The sequence below is a fragment of the Armigeres subalbatus genome, chromosome 3 (genome assembly GCF_024139115.2).
Source record: "Armigeres subalbatus isolate Guangzhou_Male chromosome 3, GZ_Asu_2, whole genome shotgun sequence".
NCBI lineage: Eukaryota > Metazoa > Arthropoda > Insecta > Diptera > Culicidae > Armigeres > Armigeres subalbatus.
The window spans coordinates 203531902-203551518 of record NC_085141.1 but is presented as its reverse complement, the minus strand read 5'-3'; the positions used below and the strand labels follow the sequence as shown (position 1 = coordinate 203551518).

Genomic DNA, 19617 nt, shown 5'->3' with positions numbered 1-19617 from the left:
ATGGATATATCTATCAATTGTCTTTAATCATTTCCCCCCATCCTTCTTCCGGTCGCTAACGATAGGCGCCTTATTCCATAAACGTGTGCACGTGCCGCGACAGACAAAACGTGTTCACCCTTTTCTAGAGACCCACGAAATACGCTTCATCAACTAAACACTCAAGATTTTCCCTTTTTGTTCTCATCTAAAACGTGCTCGCGGCTCTTTTATGTGGTGCGTGCCAACGTGAGTCGATGATCGGTCTATTTATGTGTTCACAGTGCCGCCGCTACCGGATCGAAATCAGTAAAATTTCCCATAAAATTCAATCACAATGCATTGATTACAAATTACTTATCGCCTGCAAGAAACCGAAAAGATTGTCACGCGCACCGAGCCAAGGTGAGTGGATCGATTAGCGGATGTCTTGTTTTTTTTACGCTACTTTGAATGGCTTGCGAGTTACTTCTTTGTATCTATAAAACTGCCTACATCGTTCTGATCAAGTCTCTGCTCTGATGTGCCCACAACCATCATCAAGAAGCCCGCCTCAATAGAAGCGTAATGATAATGAAGAGCACAATGTGTTGAACAATGGCGCTAAATTTATTGAATGGTTGTTCCTGTCCAAGCACTAAGATACATTGGGAAAAGTTGCGGTAGGTTCTCACCGAATCATCATTAATCAAACATTACCTACCTACCTACATCGAAGATAAGCCGCCTCCTTGCAGATTCCGTTCAACGGTTCTCATTGGGGCTCGTTCAAAAATAGCATAGCACTAAAGGATGAGGTAGGAAATCCAAATATGTAGGGGAGAACAGTGCATAATGCACCCCTGGGCAAAATGGCCTAACTCATAAAAAACTCATGTAATCTGTTGTAGGACATTCATGAACGAATATTACCATTACAATTAATGATAAGTTATCCATTATTGAACTCCATTGGAAAAAATGAGGAAAATCCCTACATAGTCACTCAAATTTAACTATTTAACAAATTTAACTCTCCCGTAAGATTGCAGTTCAATACATTAAGAAACAACAAACAACCATGCGTTCACCATTATTTTACATGCAATCGAGTTATTTTACACCACCATTCGGATGTTTTGCCCCATGCCTATTTTTCAAACCTTATGGTTTTGAATAGGAGATCAATGTGAAATGTAGCTGGTTTTGTAAATTTTGCATCTACACGTTGAAATGGTTCGGTATTCTTGTTTATATTGGTGAAAACATCGAAAAAGCTTAAGGGTGCATTTTGGACCGTTCTCCCCTATACAGAGATAAGCCAACCTAGAGCTGTAAAGCCCCAAACGTAATTCAGCGGAATGGCAACGGTAACAATTTGACAGAAATATATGGACTGACTGTCAATCCTGCCGTTTCCGTGACTGTTCCGATGCGCGATGTATTACGTAGGGGCCTAAAATCACTCTACAAATAAAAAAATCTAAGAAGGTACATATATGTAAATGGATCTTTCGTATAAAAACTGTTACGATGAGCCGTTACGGGTGCCGATCGAAAATTGCTTTTCAACACTAGGATTCACTCGTTTGGTATCTCGTTGTAACTAAATTTTAAAATGGCTATATCTAAGTGTTTTTTCAACTGTGTTCGTTCAACCGTTCAAGTTATGATCATATTGATCCACGGGATCAAAAATATTGCGGTGAAACCAGAGTTTAATTTTTTAATACCTAAAATTGTCCTATAGATTGCATTATGCAGAGTTGTTAGGAGGATCTTGAATTTATTTCCACACCAAATCCGCGCAGAAATTAAATTAAATCCAGATCATTTCCGCGTAGTAGGGAATCCAAATTATGTAGAACGACTTTTTAGCGGAAATCCTCCATTAACACTTCCGTTACCAACCCCCATTTTGAAAACGAAAATAAAAATCTTTTTTATTGTAACTTTTTTGTCTTTTAACATTTTAACAACTTTCACCAAAAGAAGCGAAATTCGGAGTAAAATTTTGGAGCTATGATCTAAATTACAGGTATAAAAAGAATATTACTATAAGTCAGTTTCTAAGAAATTTGATCTTCTGTACTCAGAAATATGATAGATCTTTTGAGAATTTAGAATCCGAGTATACTAATCAAGAAACAGAGACTATAATACAGCGTGTTCATGTGCATCCAGGCCTCATGCTGAAAGTAACTGGTTTTGAGACGAGACCCGGTTTGAGCTAGACATTTTTTATGTCTAGAGAGTATGCCGATTGAGCGGAAGCGGATCGGAAGCGAACACCATCTTTGCAGGGTTGCTGTCCGGCATTCTTGCAACATGCCCTGCCCATCGTACCCTTTCGGTATTCAACACACCGCCAAAGATGGTCCTAAGCACCCGTCTCTCGAATATTCTGCAACTGCTCGGCCAATTAGGAGCGGCAGCTACGGCGTTCCAAGTTGCAACACAAGCTGCTCCATCCAACAGTGAGTGACTCCCGCTTCCTCCTAGATTTCGTCGACAGTTGAAGCTCTTCCACCGGGAAAATCTACTACCTCGCAGTTTCAACGCCCGTTTTGACAGTTTCAATGCCCGTCTTTATTATTGGGATGTTAATTGACCTTTTCCGTCAAAAATTATGTCTCGTTTTATTGTCTCAAACGATTCTTTGGCTTATTCAAGGTCAACTTTCCCAAAGAACTCATATTTTTTGAAACCTCTAACTATTCTGAAATTGAAAACAAAAACCGAAAAAGTGCTGCACGTGTGAACCGGCCTGAAAAATTCACCCGTTGGGACAGCAACAGCACTTTTTCAATTTTTGATTTAAACTTTAAAATACTTAGATTCGTCAAAAATATGGGTTCTTCGGGAAAGTTGACCCTAAATAAGCCAAAGAATCGATTGAGCGAATAAAAACTTTTGACAGGAAAGGTCAATTATTGAAAAGAGCTGCTTGGGTTGTCCTGGTCTACTGGAACGCTTGCTCGCTCAAGAGCATCCAACAATATCAAGCTGGTGGAGAAGTAGTGATTGGTTGTCTACCAGGATCTTAGCACTGATCCGATTGTGGCTGCTTCCGCTGTAAACCGGCCTCAGCATCTCGAAGAAATTATCACCAAGTGTAAAGGTAGCTGTTTCGATAGTTTGATGATTCCAACGCCGACTGCGAGGCGTGCCAAGAATCCCCTGAAGACATCAACCAGCCGCTGTGTTCCATCAAGGAGGTTATGTCCTAGGTTATGTCAGTGGCCCAAGAGCTGCACCTTACAACAGCTTGTCAGGCAGCCCGAGCAAAGCTTGAGATCGATTTGATAACTTGTTGAATTGAAAGATAAAGGGTCATGTAGCTAAACTCATATAATTTCTTTAGCACTTGATTATTGCGCACCAAGCCTTTTTGTTCCCGTCCGATCGCTATTGAGAAATATGTTCAGCGGGATTCTTAAAAGAAAAGACAGAATCACCATCTTCGACCAGAGGTCTCACAGACTGAACTCTTAAGGCTTAAACAACATTGGACGAAGGAAAGAGATTTTCGATCGATCAATCATCGACGGAGTGTTTGTTTGTCTCTTTCCGTCTTCCGCAGAGTTATAGCTGTGGTAGTGCTGCACCGAGCACAAACACTTACTTAAAACACGTGGTTGCCAATTTTACTTCCTCTTTCACATCTAGCATGAGTTAACGGAAAGGATATTTACACAACACCTATTCGACCATTAGAGATTTTTCCGCTTCACGAAAGGTTGTCTCATTACCAGCACGGGAATCGAACCCACAGTCCACACTCCACAGCGCATGCGTCTAGCTAGACGACTGACACCGCTAATCACCGCACGGCCACGAAGCCCACAAATCAAGCTCTATCTGGAATAAGGGAACGTGTTGAACACGAAAACTAATCGACGAACAACGCACGCGCTTTTAAGTTGAGAGCCGACTCGATGATGATTATTGCCATTATACTTTATCGGAGCATTCGCTCCCACACAGTTGTATGTTTCATCGTTGGCAACATAAATTGCACTCGATAACGACACGATTACCTGCTGGTTCCTACACTGAGAAAAATTTTATAGTAGAAACTAGAGGCCTGAATAAGAGAAACGCGGATAGAAAATATGACTCTGCCAACACTGCATTCAATCTTCTTCATCAAAGAACAACACATGAAAAGGAAGAAATGGTTTATGTAGATGAAATCTCACAATCCGCTATTTTATGTGTCCACACCACCTAACAATAGAATCCAATAAACAATGGAATTTTATTTCATAATCTATAAATGACTTGCATATATTATTGCAAACTAATGTAAAATACATTCAATTTTGTTTATTTAAAAATTGCATAAAATCGAATTTGGCCGTTTTCAGTATTTGAGCCAATATATTGGCTGCTTGACAGGTCTCCTGCTCGATTGGCTGATGTTTTTGACGGTTCGATTGGCGGCACATACCTATCCGCGTTTCTCTTATTCAGGCCTCTAGTAGAAACTACCATTTTAGGGGTAATATTAAGAACAGTACCGACGTTTTTCAACCGAAGTGGCAATCGTCTTAAAATGACTAAAATATGGTCTATTTTACGATAAAAATAGTATATTCAACCGCTTACATGGTTGTTCTTACTGAAAATATAGTAAAATTGTGTGGTAAAATCAACTATTTTGTTTGAGTCTAAGCTAAAAAACAATTTTTGTGGTAAAATTGAAAATAATATTAATAATATTTACTACATTTATGGTAAAATTAAGCGATTTGTCCCTTCGGTTGAAAAACGTCGGTACTGTTCTTAATTTTACCACAAAATTGTAATTTTTACTACAAAGTTTTTTTCAGTGTACGCTCGTGGCTATGGTTGTGTTTGCGTTTGTTTTGTATCATACATTGGAAGGGGAAAAGAGGGGTTTTATTGATGCTTCAACATGCTGTTTGGTTTGGGTGGTGTGGAGTTATGGTGAAGTTTGGGTGATTTCAAGGGCAAATTGAATACAGTTTTCGTTTTATACATCTCCTTATTTCCATATTATATTATGTATGCGGTTTTGTTTGTCTTCTATTTATATTTAGGAATCGTTCAAAAATTGCATCGGGGCCTTGGCAAAGGGGGGTGGGGGTGTCGTTGGTTGAAAAATCTTAAATGTATTTGACGTCATATTTAAGTCGTCCTTGAGAATTATTGGCTGAATTTCCAAAATGTTCGTGTACATTTCACTCCAAAATCGAACCTTCTATAGAAGTCTTGGAGACCCATGATGTTATATACCAACCAGTTAGTCATAACAATTATATCAATATGTGTTACAAATAACAATACTTGAAATAATTTTGTTATAAATTCTCTGTCAAAAATTGATGACAGAAAATTTCACGATCGTTATAACATGATTATAACATAATGTATTATGCTTATTTTACAGAAAAACAAAATTGCCAACATTTTTGGTAAAAAGGAATGGATTAATGAAAAGGCTAAATTTGCCGCTATGAAACGAGTAGATAGCGCCACCGTAGACCAGTTCCTTCAAAACCTCTCGCATGTTAAACTACATATACAGTAGCGACTTTGTTTTGATGCGGTGAGTGCAAAGTGAGTTAAAAAATAATCCATTGGAAAAAAACGAAGTTACCACCTTCAGTATATCTTGATTTAATCGAGAAAGGCATCGTCACCGCTAGGTGGATTAATTTGGGTTTTTTAAATAAAAGTGACAAGCAGCGGATTTCTATGTGGGTTATCACCTTAGAACGATAGAAAATAATGCGAACTCGCATTCTGAGGTGGTAAACTGCAAAGAAATCCTTTGCTTGTCACTTTCATTCAAAAGAGGGGCACTCGACGAAGAGAATTCTCTCTTGCGACATTCGCCCTTTCACATTGAGCTTGAAATATTGTCCGGTTACGTGCCTGGCCAGACGTGCCGTCACAGAGAAACAAACGTCTCACTTAGAAAAAAATGCAATCATCGTTACGGGAACATTATCCCCCAATGCTAAATGCACTATAGGTGGACAAGGAGCAACCAGGTGGCAATAGTGAACAAACGTGATACATAAGCGCCATCGGCGACGTCTGTTTATCTGTGGTACCGCCCCCGTCTGCACTCACCATAGATGGCTCGCAATATTTTTCTTTGAAATATTATGTGACTCGAGAAAAAATGGAGATCCCCCAGTGCCGGACACATAAGCCATTTAACAAAAAACTCACGAATTATCCGAAAAATTATGTTTACTTGTATTATACCATATACACAAAATATGATCATTGATGATTCATATAAACTATATTTGATCATTTGAACACGTTTTTCGACGATGTATTTTGATGGTGAAATTTAGTGAAAATTTTCACGGTTCAGAAAAGTGTCCTCGAGTACCGGACACTACTGCATCATGTCCAAATATGACCAAGTTCCTATCACGTGAGTAAAAACATCATTTAGACTCAAAACATCACGTTGTAGATATTAACACGTGTTATTAGAGCTTATTTGACTCTCCAGCTAAATTTCTTACATCCTACTAAAAATTTCCTCCATTTTCAATGACATCTTCAATTTTTGTTTCGTCCCATAATATTAATGTCATGTAAATCTGGCGATCGTTTGAAAAGGACTCGAGAGCGCCCCCGAAACTCGTGCTACCCACATTAGGGTGCCAATGAAAATCAACTTTTCGAATTTCAATTTCAAAAACGAAAAAAATCCCTATGTTCAGTCCCAAAAATTTTCGAAGCCCCAAAAAGTCATTTTTGCGCGGGGGCTTTTTTCGAGGAGATGGAAGTTTTGAGCACTACTCGTTTTTAAAAATCCGATGGTCAAATTTTTCCCATACATTCCATTGGCACCCTAACCCACAAAGGTACATTTTTATGGGATTTTAACCTCTACGCCCATAAACGTGATCTACTGTGATATACCCCTTATTAGCTGGGTGCTGAGGATAGAGCCACTTTTCTGTTCTCAAGCGAGAAGAGGGATTTTTTGAAATCAATCTCATAAGCAGAATTTTGTTGCAGTTACTTAGCTGTCAATCATTTCCCGCTCTTCGAATTTCTCTTCCCATCCTGCATGAGGGCGCACAAATGCGTAAGACTCTGCATGACTTTATGATTGTTTACATACATTCTTGCTACAATCAGCTGTTGAATCTCGTGAAATTTCATAACGAGTGTTTTTTATTTGCATTCCTACTAATTTTCCACTCGAAATATAATGCGAAAATGTTACTGTTACAAAAGCGTCAGATATCACTTTAACTTCTGTTTATCTTTCCCAAATGATATCTTGTCGGACAATGACCTGTAAGCAGACCCATAACTATTCTCAGAGAATTTTTCTTTCGGATTTAATAATTTATTCGCTTTTTTTGAATGATAACCTGTTTAAATTGCCTTAAGGCAAGACTCTAAGGCTAAGACTTCGCAGAAATGTTCAATTTCTCTGAACTGGACACTTGAACTTTGTATTGCCAGTAAATCAACTTTTTTATTCCCTATGATCCCACAATGGCATGGCACCCATTACAGATGTACCTGATTTGAATGTAGCTCAATCAAGGGACGAGCATCATGACTTTTTTCAACACTGTGTTTTTGGACAGCCTTATTGGCACTCATTTTTCAAACAGCATCGATTCCAGAATAGAGTGTACATTTTTCGATATGGAATCACTAAATATTGGTAACTGTTGTAAAGTTAATAAAATAACCTTCCAAAACAATGGGATTCACTTACCTCGCTTTTCTCTCGTGCTCGCTGCAATATCCGTTCTTCGATCGTCCCTTTGCAGATCAAACGATAAACAGTAACCTGTTTCGTTTGACCAAGACGATGAGCGCGATCCATAGCTTGTTGATCGACAGTGGGGTTCCAATCTGAGTCGTAAAAAATAACCTGGAAGGAGACGAGGGCAAAGAAATTAATATGAATTAAGCAGGCATTACATACTTTTGATTTTTAGTTATAGAAAACAATATAATTATAATCTTTAGTCATTAATAGATATATTATTAGTTATTATACAATTATTAGAAAAAAATGTAAAGAAGTAAGAAAATTTGGCACAAAAATCAGAATAATTGCTAAACCTATTGCTGATTTTTATGAAGAATATCAATAAATAAATAACACATTTGTACACATTCAGTGGATCATTTAAAATCTATATTTAATCTTTTCATACAATACTGAAACATCAGTCGATTGTTCATCTTCGTCATCAAGTGTGCTTCCCTCAATTTGTGTGTTGTCAAAAACAGACATGATCGTGAAGATTACCGACTGGTGGCATTGTTGTATATTCATATTGAGGAAATGATTTTGCACCCGATATGTTTAGTGCATGCAGTAGTAAATGCAATAATGAAACACGGCGCCTGACGCATGAGCTGTGCTTGTGGTTTATCGTATTTTTAAGCACGTCTTCTTTCTCAACTTCAATGAGAAGCCCGCAGGGGAGAGAAAAACCTCAACATAATTGATCCGTTTTAATTGAAACATGTTAAACGGAATAAGTTTTGAAATTACTTTAAAACCACAATAAACAACACGGAGATTCAAAGGAACAATGCTGTGCATCAATACAGACGATTAATGCCTTCAGGATGTGGTTAACCATTGCTAGGTCAGAAAACGCTGAACATGTTAGATTCAAAATTCAACGCAACGAAAATTGAAACTCATTGAATAGATTGAAATATAACCGTCTGATGGTTATTATCCAGTTAAAATCCCGGAATGATAAGATGACATACTCCCCCGCCACAGACTGTCACAAAACCCAGCCTCCTTTAAACTTTAGATGTGATTTTCTTGCGATCCCAAACTTTCGAACAACTTTCTTTTAAGTTTCGCCTAGTTTTTGTTTAGTTCTCTTATTTATTATTTGATTTTCATTAAACCCTTTTTTCGATTTTATTTAGTCGGAGCTATATTTTTGTTTGACTTTTATTCAGCTTTAGCTTAGCTTTAGCTTAGCTTTAGCTTAGCTTTAGCTTAGCTTTAGCTTAGCTTTAGCTTAGCTTTAGCTTAGCTTTAGCTTAGCTTTAGCTTAGCTTTAGCTTAGCTTTAGCTTAGCTTTAGCTTAGCTTAGCTTTAGCTTAGCTTTAGCTTAGCTTTAGCTTAGCTTTAGCTTAGCTTTAGCTTAGCTTTAGCTTAGCTTTAGCTTAGCTTTAGCTTAGCTTTAGCTTAGCTTTAGCTTAGCTTTAGCTTAGCTTTAGCTTAGCTTTAGCTTAGCTTTAGCTTAGCTTTAGCTTAGCTTTAGCTTAGCTTTAGCTTGATAATGAACATGTTTCTTCAAAGAGTTCTATGTATTTCGAATCATCATAAATATAATAGCCCTGTTTGTCTATCCGGTGACTAGCTAACCAGACGCAGCACGCGGGGAAATTCTCACAAAAAAATAAAATATTTGACACTTCAATTCCTTTTTACTATCAGATGCAGAAAAGAAAACCAGTGATAACCTTAGACAACCAGACACAGACATGTTGGTCGAATGCAAATTAAACATCACCTTTTGAAATCAGTCACTTGTTCGAAGCGAAAACTTAATATTAACTGCTATTTTTGCCCAAAAAACGATTAAAAACTGATCGCGGAGCTAATGTAAAAACCGGCACCGATAGCAGCAAACTAATAATTAGGGTGATTCAAAAAATGATTTTGCTTCGCCAACCGATTATGTTTCATATTGCGGGTGTCGTTCGATGGTTTGGGCTGGTTTCAATAGGGGGCTTGATATGCCGAGGTTGAATTTTACATTATTCTGATTGTGCCACTCCGTCATTGGGCGCTGGTGAGGGGGGAGATGAAATCTAGGAACTTTTTTCAAATGGGCGTAATTGATTCTGACCTTGATTTTTGGAATGACGATTGTGCTCTTAACTCGAACTATTTTAGTCAACTAACGTACTCAACAGAATGAATAGATTACGATCTATCAGGTAGTTACGTCAGTTGCACGAAATATGCTGAATAGAGAGAGTAGGAGTCATTTCTAATTTCAAGGTCAAATACAGTTACGCCTATTTGAAAAAAGTTCCTAGAAATATGCAAAAGCTTTAACTCAATAGACAATGCATATTGAATGGTCGTTCCAATAGTCGATTTTGATCGAGGTTGCGAATCTTTAGCATGATAAGGCAGAACTGTTAACTGATTATAAAACGCTGGGAAAAGTTTGTATATCCGACCACTTGGAACGCTACTATCTCTAAAATGAAGTGCCCCATTTCTAAATGTTCTAGCTTTTATGAAGGTAGTATGGGTTCCCTGCATATTCACTAGTAGATGTTGAACTAACATTCCTTTCCCTCTATTCGTGATTGTACGGACGTGGCCAGGTATACAACTGCTTCGGTATAGGAAATGATAATAATCCTAAGTACCAATTTGCGGCAATATACAGTAGATTGCTAAGTTGAATATTGTATAGCCACCCACGATTTGTACAATCATCCATCTGTGTTATAATATCGTGAAGTACCTTTTAGCTAAAACATTTCAGTTTCTTTCTAGTATGAAACACACCCAGTCAACCCCACCCAGATCGTATATGATATCATATAAGATACTAATGTGGAGGCCATATAGATACTTCCCCATACAATATGTACGTATATCGCCTCCACTCCATTATATACGATTTTGTGTTGACTGGGCATGTTCTGATTCCCCCTAATCTACACCCAAAAGTTCAGCGAAATTCCCGCCAGATCGTGTTATCGTGTCGATTTAGCTATTTATGGTGCTATAAAAATCAAACATTACTGACCGATAAGATTAGCAGCAAATATACCCTCCACTATTTAAGTCCACTTCATTTGCTGAACGGGTATTACATCAGATTGTTTGTGACCACCGTAAAAGCAAAGGTCATTGAGATGAGGTTCATCTCTGTAGTATTTTTGCTTGGATCATTTGGACTCCTGGAGGCATTGAACCATGTTTATTGGGAACAATTACATCGGGAACCACCTGTTCGAGGAATTCCAAGAAACGGTACTCGGCAAGTTGAATGGAATTGGATTATGCAATATGTAGACAATTTTGACCCACAAAATCAATCTAGATGGAGCATGGTACGTACGATTTGTCATGAAACAATATAATCTTTATTAAAATATTTATTTATTTGCAGCGGTACCTGCAAAATGGAGAACATTATCAGCCCGGAGGCCCTCTGTTCATTTTCCTGGGAGGTGAGTGGGAAATCAGCAGTGGATTTGTATCGTATGGCCATTTTTATGATATGGCTAAAGAACTGGGAGCATATCTTTTCTACACCGAACATCGATACTATGGTCAAAGCCGTCCAACTGCGTGAGCCGAATCAGAAATTGTTTAATGGAGATTTAAGGAATCTAAATCTTATTTCTTTGTATGCAGGAGTACTCGGACTGACTTGTTAAAATTCTTGAATATTGATCAAGCTCTAGCGGATGTAGCATACTTCGTCGAAGAAATGAAGAAAACAATTCCAGATGCTTCAAACTCCAGAGTTATCATGGCCGGTGGTTCCTATTCTGCGACGATGGTGGCCTGGTTCAGGCAAAAGTATCCTCATTTAATTGACGGCGGATGGGCGTCTAGTGCGCCGCTGTTGGCTAAACTCGACTTTGTTGGTAAGTATGGTGAACTTAATCACTTGTTACGTGAAAAACTCAGCCAATATCAAAACTTTCTTGGGTCCAATATTTTGACAATTAATAACTGTACAGGCGAAGTTATTCTGTAATCGGTTCACATTGCACAGAAAAATAGTGATGCACAAGAAAGCAGCGACGATTCATATAAAAATGTTAGAGGTTTTATACAAAAAGTGTGACGGAGCGGGGATGGAGGGGTTGCAAATCGTCAGTTTTTGCGTGACGTACTTTGTGGATGTCCCCTAATGGTTTTTCAGAGGCAACCACTGTTTTGCGTTGGGGAACGAACCACTGTTTTGCGTTGCTTTCTTCAGAAATTTAACTTACTTTCGCTAAAAAAACAAATGGGTTTGATGTTTTTGGACATTAATGGGACTTTTCATTTATTTTGCGTTGATGTCTTGTCAGACAAAATCCACGCGTATAAACTGTACACGATTCCTAATTTATAATTGTACATTGTACAATTTGGTATCAGAGAATCGTATGATTTTTCCTATGGTGACACAGCAACTTCATAAATTGGCTGCATGGGTCTCCCTCAAGGCTCATGTTTGAGGCCCCTACGTCAGCGACATAGACAATTTCTACGTCAGAGATATTGATGAATGTTTTATGTAACATTGGTTGTTAAGACAGTCTGCAGATGATTGTGTTATTTCTGTTTTGAGCCAATCGCAGATGATCTGAAAGGAACGTTGCAAGATACTTTGGACAAATCGTCCCGGTGCCGGTCTAGGCAATTTTCGGTTTGGAAATTGTCTCGACTTCCCTGGGCATAAAAGTATTATCGTGTTAGCCTCATGATATACAAATCCAAAAATAGTAACTTGGCTTAGAAACCTCGCGGTTAATAACTGTGGAAGTGCTGAATGAATACTAATGTCCCAGTGGGGGATGTAATGCCAATAAGAAGAAGAAGAAGAAGAAGAAGGAAAGTCCACTTCGAGGATTTGTTGAATGGTGAAAATGAAGGTGTGTTATATTGTGCTCAAATGACTGCAGTGTAGAGGAAAAATCATTGCCGGCCCCAGTCATTCAATTTACAATTCAACCACACACAACTAACCTTAACAAGCTGCTCAGTTCTATGTTCGATTTGTTATTAATCTGTTGTTAATGTTAATTAATAATACAAATACAAATTAGGATCTAGACTAGAGTGTGCAGATTACAGAAGGAATACTCTTTTAAACTTGGCGTCTAAAATTCTGTCACGTATTTTGTTGACAGACTGAGACCGCTAGACTATCGTAATCTAAAAAAGTGACGCTTGCACCGAATTACAGCATAGGGTAAACTGGGGTAATATGCACCCCGGGGCAAAACGACCTTTTGGCTTTTTTAGCGGTGTTCCAGGAATATTTTCAAGAATGTTTACTACTGAGTTGGTAGTTCGAGACCCGAACTACATGTTCTGTAGTAAATACTATCGAAAAACTGCCGAAAATGTACTCAAAAATGCCAAAGGGTCGTTTTGCCCCGGGGGTGCATATTACCCCAGTTTCCCCTACATGTTTTCCATTTTCATGTTAAAGAAGTAGAGGAAGGTGGTCGGTGGTCGGCACCCTTTTGTGTTCGGTTGATATCTTTCGCCCAATTGTACTAAATGGTGATATTTGACCGACGGCAATCTAGACTCTAGAGGCATAAGCTAATTACTGGCGAATAGATTTAATGTATTCTATACATTGGAAAATTAAAAAAAAAATGCGTAGTGTTTATTTTATGCCGTTTAAAAAAAAGTGGTCGTTTGTAGGCATCCCAAAGAATCCACTTAAAATTGTAAAATATTAATTGAGGGGGTTATGGCTGAAAACATTAAGATTTATTATGTAAATAGCAATACAATTATTTACATTTAAACACGTTATACATATTTAATCATGTTTTGAAATATTGTTATTTTTCTTCAATAATAATAGCCAATCTCTATATTTAAAAATGAGTTCGCATTTCCTTCGAGGCAATATAACTCAATAACGCAAGGACCGATTTGCAAGATTTCCTCACTAATAGATTCGTCTTGGGATCAGCTGTGTTTCTATATATGTAGTAAGTAAGGGTGAATCAATTTGGCGGGGAAAGTTGGAAAATTGCCAAAATGCAATGGTTTGATGAGTTCTGAAGAAAGCCACCAATCTTGAACTGAAATTGATCTAGAGTGCGACGATCAAAAATAAAACCCGAGTTATATCGCGTAGGTTTGACTAGTAATGACTAAAAGCCAGAAATTAGGTAATAAACCTTGTTTTGTCTTGATGTTTCCCTTCGAAAAAAGGGTGCCGCAAACCGCCCATGTTTGGGTACCGACAACCAAAATTAGTAACCATTTTGAAAAGTGGAAATAAATATTTCATTGCGAACGCTACGTTAACATTAGATATTGGACCATAAATTGAGTAAATTCACTTCGTAAATAAGTAATGTACTAAAAACTTTCGAGTGGATTTCCTATTAATGAAAAATGTTTTCTTTGCCAATCCAAACAAAGGCTTCTGAATGTTTCGGAAATTAACACAAAAACATCATGCTTATATAGCGCACGCATGATATACACGCTAACTTTTACCTACTCAGTGACTGAGTAAAATTGTATTGCTCTCTCTTTCTATCCCGCGGAAATTTTACTCAATTTCCGTCAAAAGCAGGACACCTCAAAACTATGAGTAATCCTGCTTTTGACGGAAATTGAGTCATATATTATATGATATTATCTGTTTTCTATCAAAAAATACGTCGGGGTGCCGACAACCGATCACCTTCCCCTACTACTCATTATCACCATTTTTGTGGAATGGCGTATACGTCATTTTTTAGATTACGGTAGTTGAGGAGTCATTCGTCGGATCAACAACAGATCAGATGTGCCTGCGAAGAATCCGAAATTTCGGGAGTGCAACTTGCAGACTCACCATCTGTTCTTTAATTTTAAAACAACGTACGATTCAGTGAAAAGATATGAGCTGTGGCAGATGATTTCTGTAGGGTAAAACGACCTATTATGGAGGGGTTAAGCACCGTGTCAAAACAAAATTGATTTCAAAAATTCTTCAAACATTACCTGTTGGTCGATTTCCACATTGTAGTAGTTGAATAGGATGCTCGTTAACTATAGTTTCGTAAATATTACGTCAATTGTGCTGAACTTATGTTGTTTTGTTTTTATCACAATAAAAACAAACTACCGCAATAATAGGACGCAGTTGCCCATCGTTGCGATATTTTTTGAAGGTCAGTCCTATTGTTGCGGTATTGCATGTAATTCTCATGGAGAGCGATACCGTAACAATAGGACCTTAGCACTACCGCAATAATAGGCACAAAAGATTCATATTTTTAACGAAAAATGTTGATTTTTCATCATTTTGAATGGAATTTTGTCAAACAAAAGTTGCTCTAGCCGTTAATCCGAAGAGTTTTAGCGTATCCACAGTTATTTTTAATGCTATTATATCCAGAAGGGACTACTTTAACACTACCGCAACATTAGGACATACCACAACGATAGGACGTTTTACCCTACTGTACATAGCTAAACGCTCGATGGCTCGAAATCCAGTATTCGGATTTGTAAACGTCACCTTAGATGAATTAAAGCAGGGTGATTCGCTTTCGAATTTACTGTTCAACATCGCACTCGAGGATACGATTAGGAGATCTGGCGTGCAGAGACACAATCACAAGAACACGCTGGCTGCTGGCGATGGAATCGGACATGGGGACCCCAAATATTCGGGGAAACTGGAAGAACATCGCCCGAGGCCGACGATTCTGGAGCTCTACAATGCTCCAGACGTAGGTGTAACGACGCTGTAGCCAACCAGGTTGGAGTTGTTATCGAATTATCTTCGGAGAAAACTGAGATGGTTTTCTTCGCAAAAAAGCTTAAGGCAACAAAGTTCCAGGACCAACTGACAACCAACAATCACTCATAGAATGACCTCGGATCTGGTTCGGCTCGAAATGCACCTTCGGGAAACACATTGTGTATCAAACTCAAAAATCCTAGAAAAGTATGAACTTTATGCAAAACACGAACAGGGCACTCCGAAGATCTTATCTCGTGAAATCGAACAACCATTCTGTCTGTTTCTATCTAAACACAAACACAACAAATTTCAACGGATTCAGCACTGTCGTTTAAGGATTACATTAGGTTGTATGATTTATACTCATACGGTGAGTCTAGAAGTATGGCCATTAAAATCTTCGGAAAGTAGGTCAAACAAAACACTTAAACTCGATTCGTTACTATAATTAATGAGATGAGTGTACTACTTCACTAGGGGCCCTCCTTAGCCGTGCGATAAGACGCGCGGCTACAAACCAATACCATGCTGAGGGTGGCTGGGTTCGATTCCCGGTGCCGGTTTAGGCAATTTTCGGATTGGAAATTGTCTCGACTTCCCTGGGCATACAAGTATTATCGTGCTAGCCTCATGATATACGAATGTAAGAATGGTAACCTGGCTTAGAAACCTCGCAGTTAATAACTGCGAAAGTGCTTAATGAACACTAAGCTGCGAGGCGGCTCTGTCCCAGTGTGGGGATGTAATGCCAATAAGAAGAAGAAGAAGAAGTACTACTTCAGCGTCAAGTTAAACGATTTTTACAATGATATGTAAATGCTAATATATTTTTTCCAGACTTCGACGTACATGCTCATGATAGAATTACAGGCGAAATTACAGATTTGATATTTCCGTTAGGATACGGCATGCATGAGGAATGCTTCGTTAGAAAGCGAGCGGAGGGCAATATTTGTTATGATATAAATTTCACGACATTCCTTCTGACAAACTCCATTATGAAGAGCAGAGATATCAGCTTCGCTTCCACACTGATACTCTTTCCCTCCCTTTTAATACAGCTGTTTGACAGAAGGAACATCGTGAGATTTATATCATCACAAGCTTTGCATATTATTGTCGATTCATTAGTTTTCATCCCTACTGGTAAATACTAGAGGAGGTAAGCTCATCTTGGGCCCTCCTTAGCCGTGCGGTAAGACGCGCGGCTACAAAGCAAGACCATGCTGAGGGTGGCTGGGTTCGATTCCCGGAGCCGGTCTAGACAATTTTCGGATTGGAAATTGTCTCGACTTTCCTGGGCATAAAAGTATCATCGTGTTAGCCTCATGATATACGAATGCAAAAATGGTAACTTGGCTTAGAAACCTCGCAGTTAATAACTGTGGAAGTGCCTAATGAACACTAAGCTGCGAGGCGGCTCTGTCCCAGTGTGGGGATGTAATGCCAATAAGAAGAAGAAGAAGAAGAAGTAAGCTCATCTTCGGTTGACACCAATCAAGTTAAATTCCAAAACAGATCCTCTGTGTTTTTAATCTGATCATGATGCATGAGGTTCGTAAAACAACATACTTCAAGGGAAGGTTATACCTGCACTATTTGCAAGCCAACACGGACTCGCCAGCGAGGAAGAAACTTTTCCACAGACTGGTCAATACTTGATGACTCAGCTGGTTTCGGTGTTTCCGCGTTTTTTTATAATGCCTACTTTGAGCTCAAAGAGCCTAGTTCCGTGTATACTGCTGAGTTAGCAGCTCTTTACTTGTGCAAATCGCATCCTCACATCCTGACCATTTCTTCATCTTCAGCTTCAACAACAGCTTACGGTCCTTGGAAGCTATTTGTTAAATGAAATCGTTTAACTAATTTGACTAATAGGCTATTACTAAAAAAAATCACACATTTCGCTGATGAAAACAAAATCCTCCAGATTCAAAAGTCCGGGTCATGAAACAGTGTCGGGAAATGGGATCACTATTTGTTGGAGTATACAAATAGTATTATCAGATAACAAATATGTATCTATTCTTTCAGAATATAAGGAAGTCGTATCCGAAGCGATCCAGATAGTAGGAGGAGATTCGTGCGCCAATAGAATTGAGCAGGCATATGCGGAAATGGAAGACTATCTGGAAAGAGGAGAACATGAGGTGATTAAGGAAATGTTCAAAGTCTGTAATAACATCAACTTCAACAATACCTTGGACTCCGCAATGTTCCTAAGTTCCATATCAAACTATTTTGCTGGAATAGTTCAGTATCATTCTACTGGAGATATTGAAGGTGTGTGCGAAATCATTATGGACGAGACTTTCACAAACGATATGGAAGCGTTGGCCAATTGGTTTACTATGGGCATTAGCGGATGCATGGATATGTCCTACGGTGGCGTAATTCGTTACTATAGATCAACTGATTGGAACCATAGCGCCAATACAGGAGCAAGTATGATCACTTCAAAATAAACCTTTGTGAAAAAAATGGTACAGAAAAAATATTTATGATGTTTTTTCTTTAGCATTATAGACATGCGAAAAATACATAAACATATTTGTATCTGTTCGCAAGGGTTTTAACAAGTTTCTTCTCTAGCAGTAATCATAATATTTTGCTTGTAGTGCGACCATGGTTATATCAAACCTGCGCTGAATATGGATGGTACCAAACATCTGGCTCAGAAAATCAAATATTTGGTACAGGATTTCCTGTCGACCTCTACGTAAGCATGTGCTACGATTTGTATGATTATAGGTGAATAACATATCCTCATGGACTACTAAATTCTAATAAAAACGAAGCACAATACAAAATTTACAATTCACAACTTCATATTTCAGATTCACCTGGGCAAGACTGGATGCAAACATTGAAAGAACTAACGTCATCTATGGACATATGAACCCAGCTGTCACCAATGTTATTTTTACACATGGACAGCTTGATCCCTGGCGTCCGATGGGACTACAAGAAGACTTGAATGAACACTCCCCAACTATTATTATTCCAAGTATGTCCTACCTGATAGTTATAAGCAATGCACTTAATCAAACTTCTCATATAATTTCAGTGGCTTCACATTGTGCCGACTTTGGATCAATAAGTGACATAGATTCTCCAGAAATGGTTGCTGCCAAGGAAAGAGTTTTTGAACTCTTCAGACTGTGGGTGTCATAGCTTGAAACATGTTAATTTATTTTTAAAAATAAAACTTTTTAATTGAATTATCAACCACTAGTTGACCCTGCAGACGTTTTCCTGCATAGTAGGCGAAAATGCGGGTTGTGAACTGCCCATGCGAAATGTCCATACAAATCTTTATTTTAGTTTCTCACGATTTTCTCAACTTTACTCGTGATTTTCACATTGGGAAATATCATATAAACCCGTCGGAAACTATAACGAACTTAACTGTTGAAGGAATGAAGAAAATCCGTCCAGCCGTTTTCGTGTTATGCGGATACGAACACAGACCATTTCATTTTTATCATATAGAAGATATAAGATAGAAGAAGAAGACTAGTTGACCCGGCAGACGTTGTCCTGCATAGTAGGCGAAAACGCGCGGTGAGCTGCTCATACGAATCTTAATTTTAGTTTTTCACGCTTTACTCAACCTAACTCGTGAATTTCGCATGAGGAAATATCATATAAACCCGTCGCAAATGATAACAAACATATATGCTGAAGGAATGAAAAAAAAAATTATTACAGTCCCATCCCGATTTTGGCAACACCCGTTTTTGTCTACCCCCGATTTTGGCAACACCCGTTTTTGGCAACATTTTCTTCCCGATTTTGGCAACAACCTCGAAAATATTTTTTTATTACTTTTTAGAGCTAAAACCTTTTTTTAATTATGTAATAGGATAAACAAAACTAAAAGCGAATGTTATTAAGGCTTATATGCGTACTATGGGCTCTGTACGAATAGTGGGCACTTTCAATGAATTAATGAACCACCACTCGTATTACCGCTCATTGCAAACATTGTCTATTGAAACTTTTCTGCTCTTTTTATTCACGTTTTCCATGTCCCTATTCACACTACCCTTATCTAACCAGCCCACCGTAGAATGTCGTATTTTTTGGCATCTCACTGATTTTGTCGTCGATAAGCTGACTAACACCGTTGTACATAGTACAACAACTATAAAGCGAAGCCCGCTGTTTACATCACAATGCAACCGATACTGTCTGA

At 38.4% G+C, this 19617-nt stretch overlaps 2 protein-coding genes across 2 annotated transcripts in view; one reads left to right on the top strand and one right to left on the bottom strand.

Annotated features, from left to right (window-relative positions):
- The window catches only part of LOC134226837 (chromatin-remodeling ATPase INO80), a 90329-nt gene that overhangs the window by 38874 nt on the left and 31838 nt on the right, over positions 1–19617 (bottom strand). The window contains exon 10 of the mRNA XM_062707859.1: positions 7694–7852. Coding sequence (XP_062563843.1) covers positions 7694–7852 — 159 coding nt within the window. The remainder of the gene's footprint in view (positions 1–7693; positions 7853–19617) is intronic.
- On the top strand, positions 251–18647 carry LOC134226838 (putative serine protease K12H4.7). Its single transcript, XM_062707860.1, has 8 exons — positions 251–384; positions 10834–11040; positions 11100–11281; positions 11348–11583; positions 17454–17864; positions 18038–18170; positions 18257–18426; positions 18487–18647. Exons 2-8 carry the CDS (start codon positions 10843–10845, stop codon positions 18591–18593), a joined length of 1437 nt encoding a protein of 478 aa, XP_062563844.1. The 5' UTR covers positions 251–384; positions 10834–10842; the 3' UTR covers positions 18594–18647.

Coding starts and splice junctions, on each gene's coding strand:
- LOC134226838 (XM_062707860.1), top strand. CDS start 10,843: ATGAGGTTCATCTCTGTAGTATTTTTGCTTGGATCATTTGGACTCCTG. Junction 17,865..18,037: donor TAGCGCCAATACAGGAGCAA/GTATGATCACTT, acceptor TTTTGCTTGTAG/TGCGACCATGGTTATATCAA. Junction 18,171..18,256: donor TACGATTTGTATGATTATAG/GTGAATAACATA, acceptor TTCATATTTCAG/ATTCACCTGGGCAAGACTGG.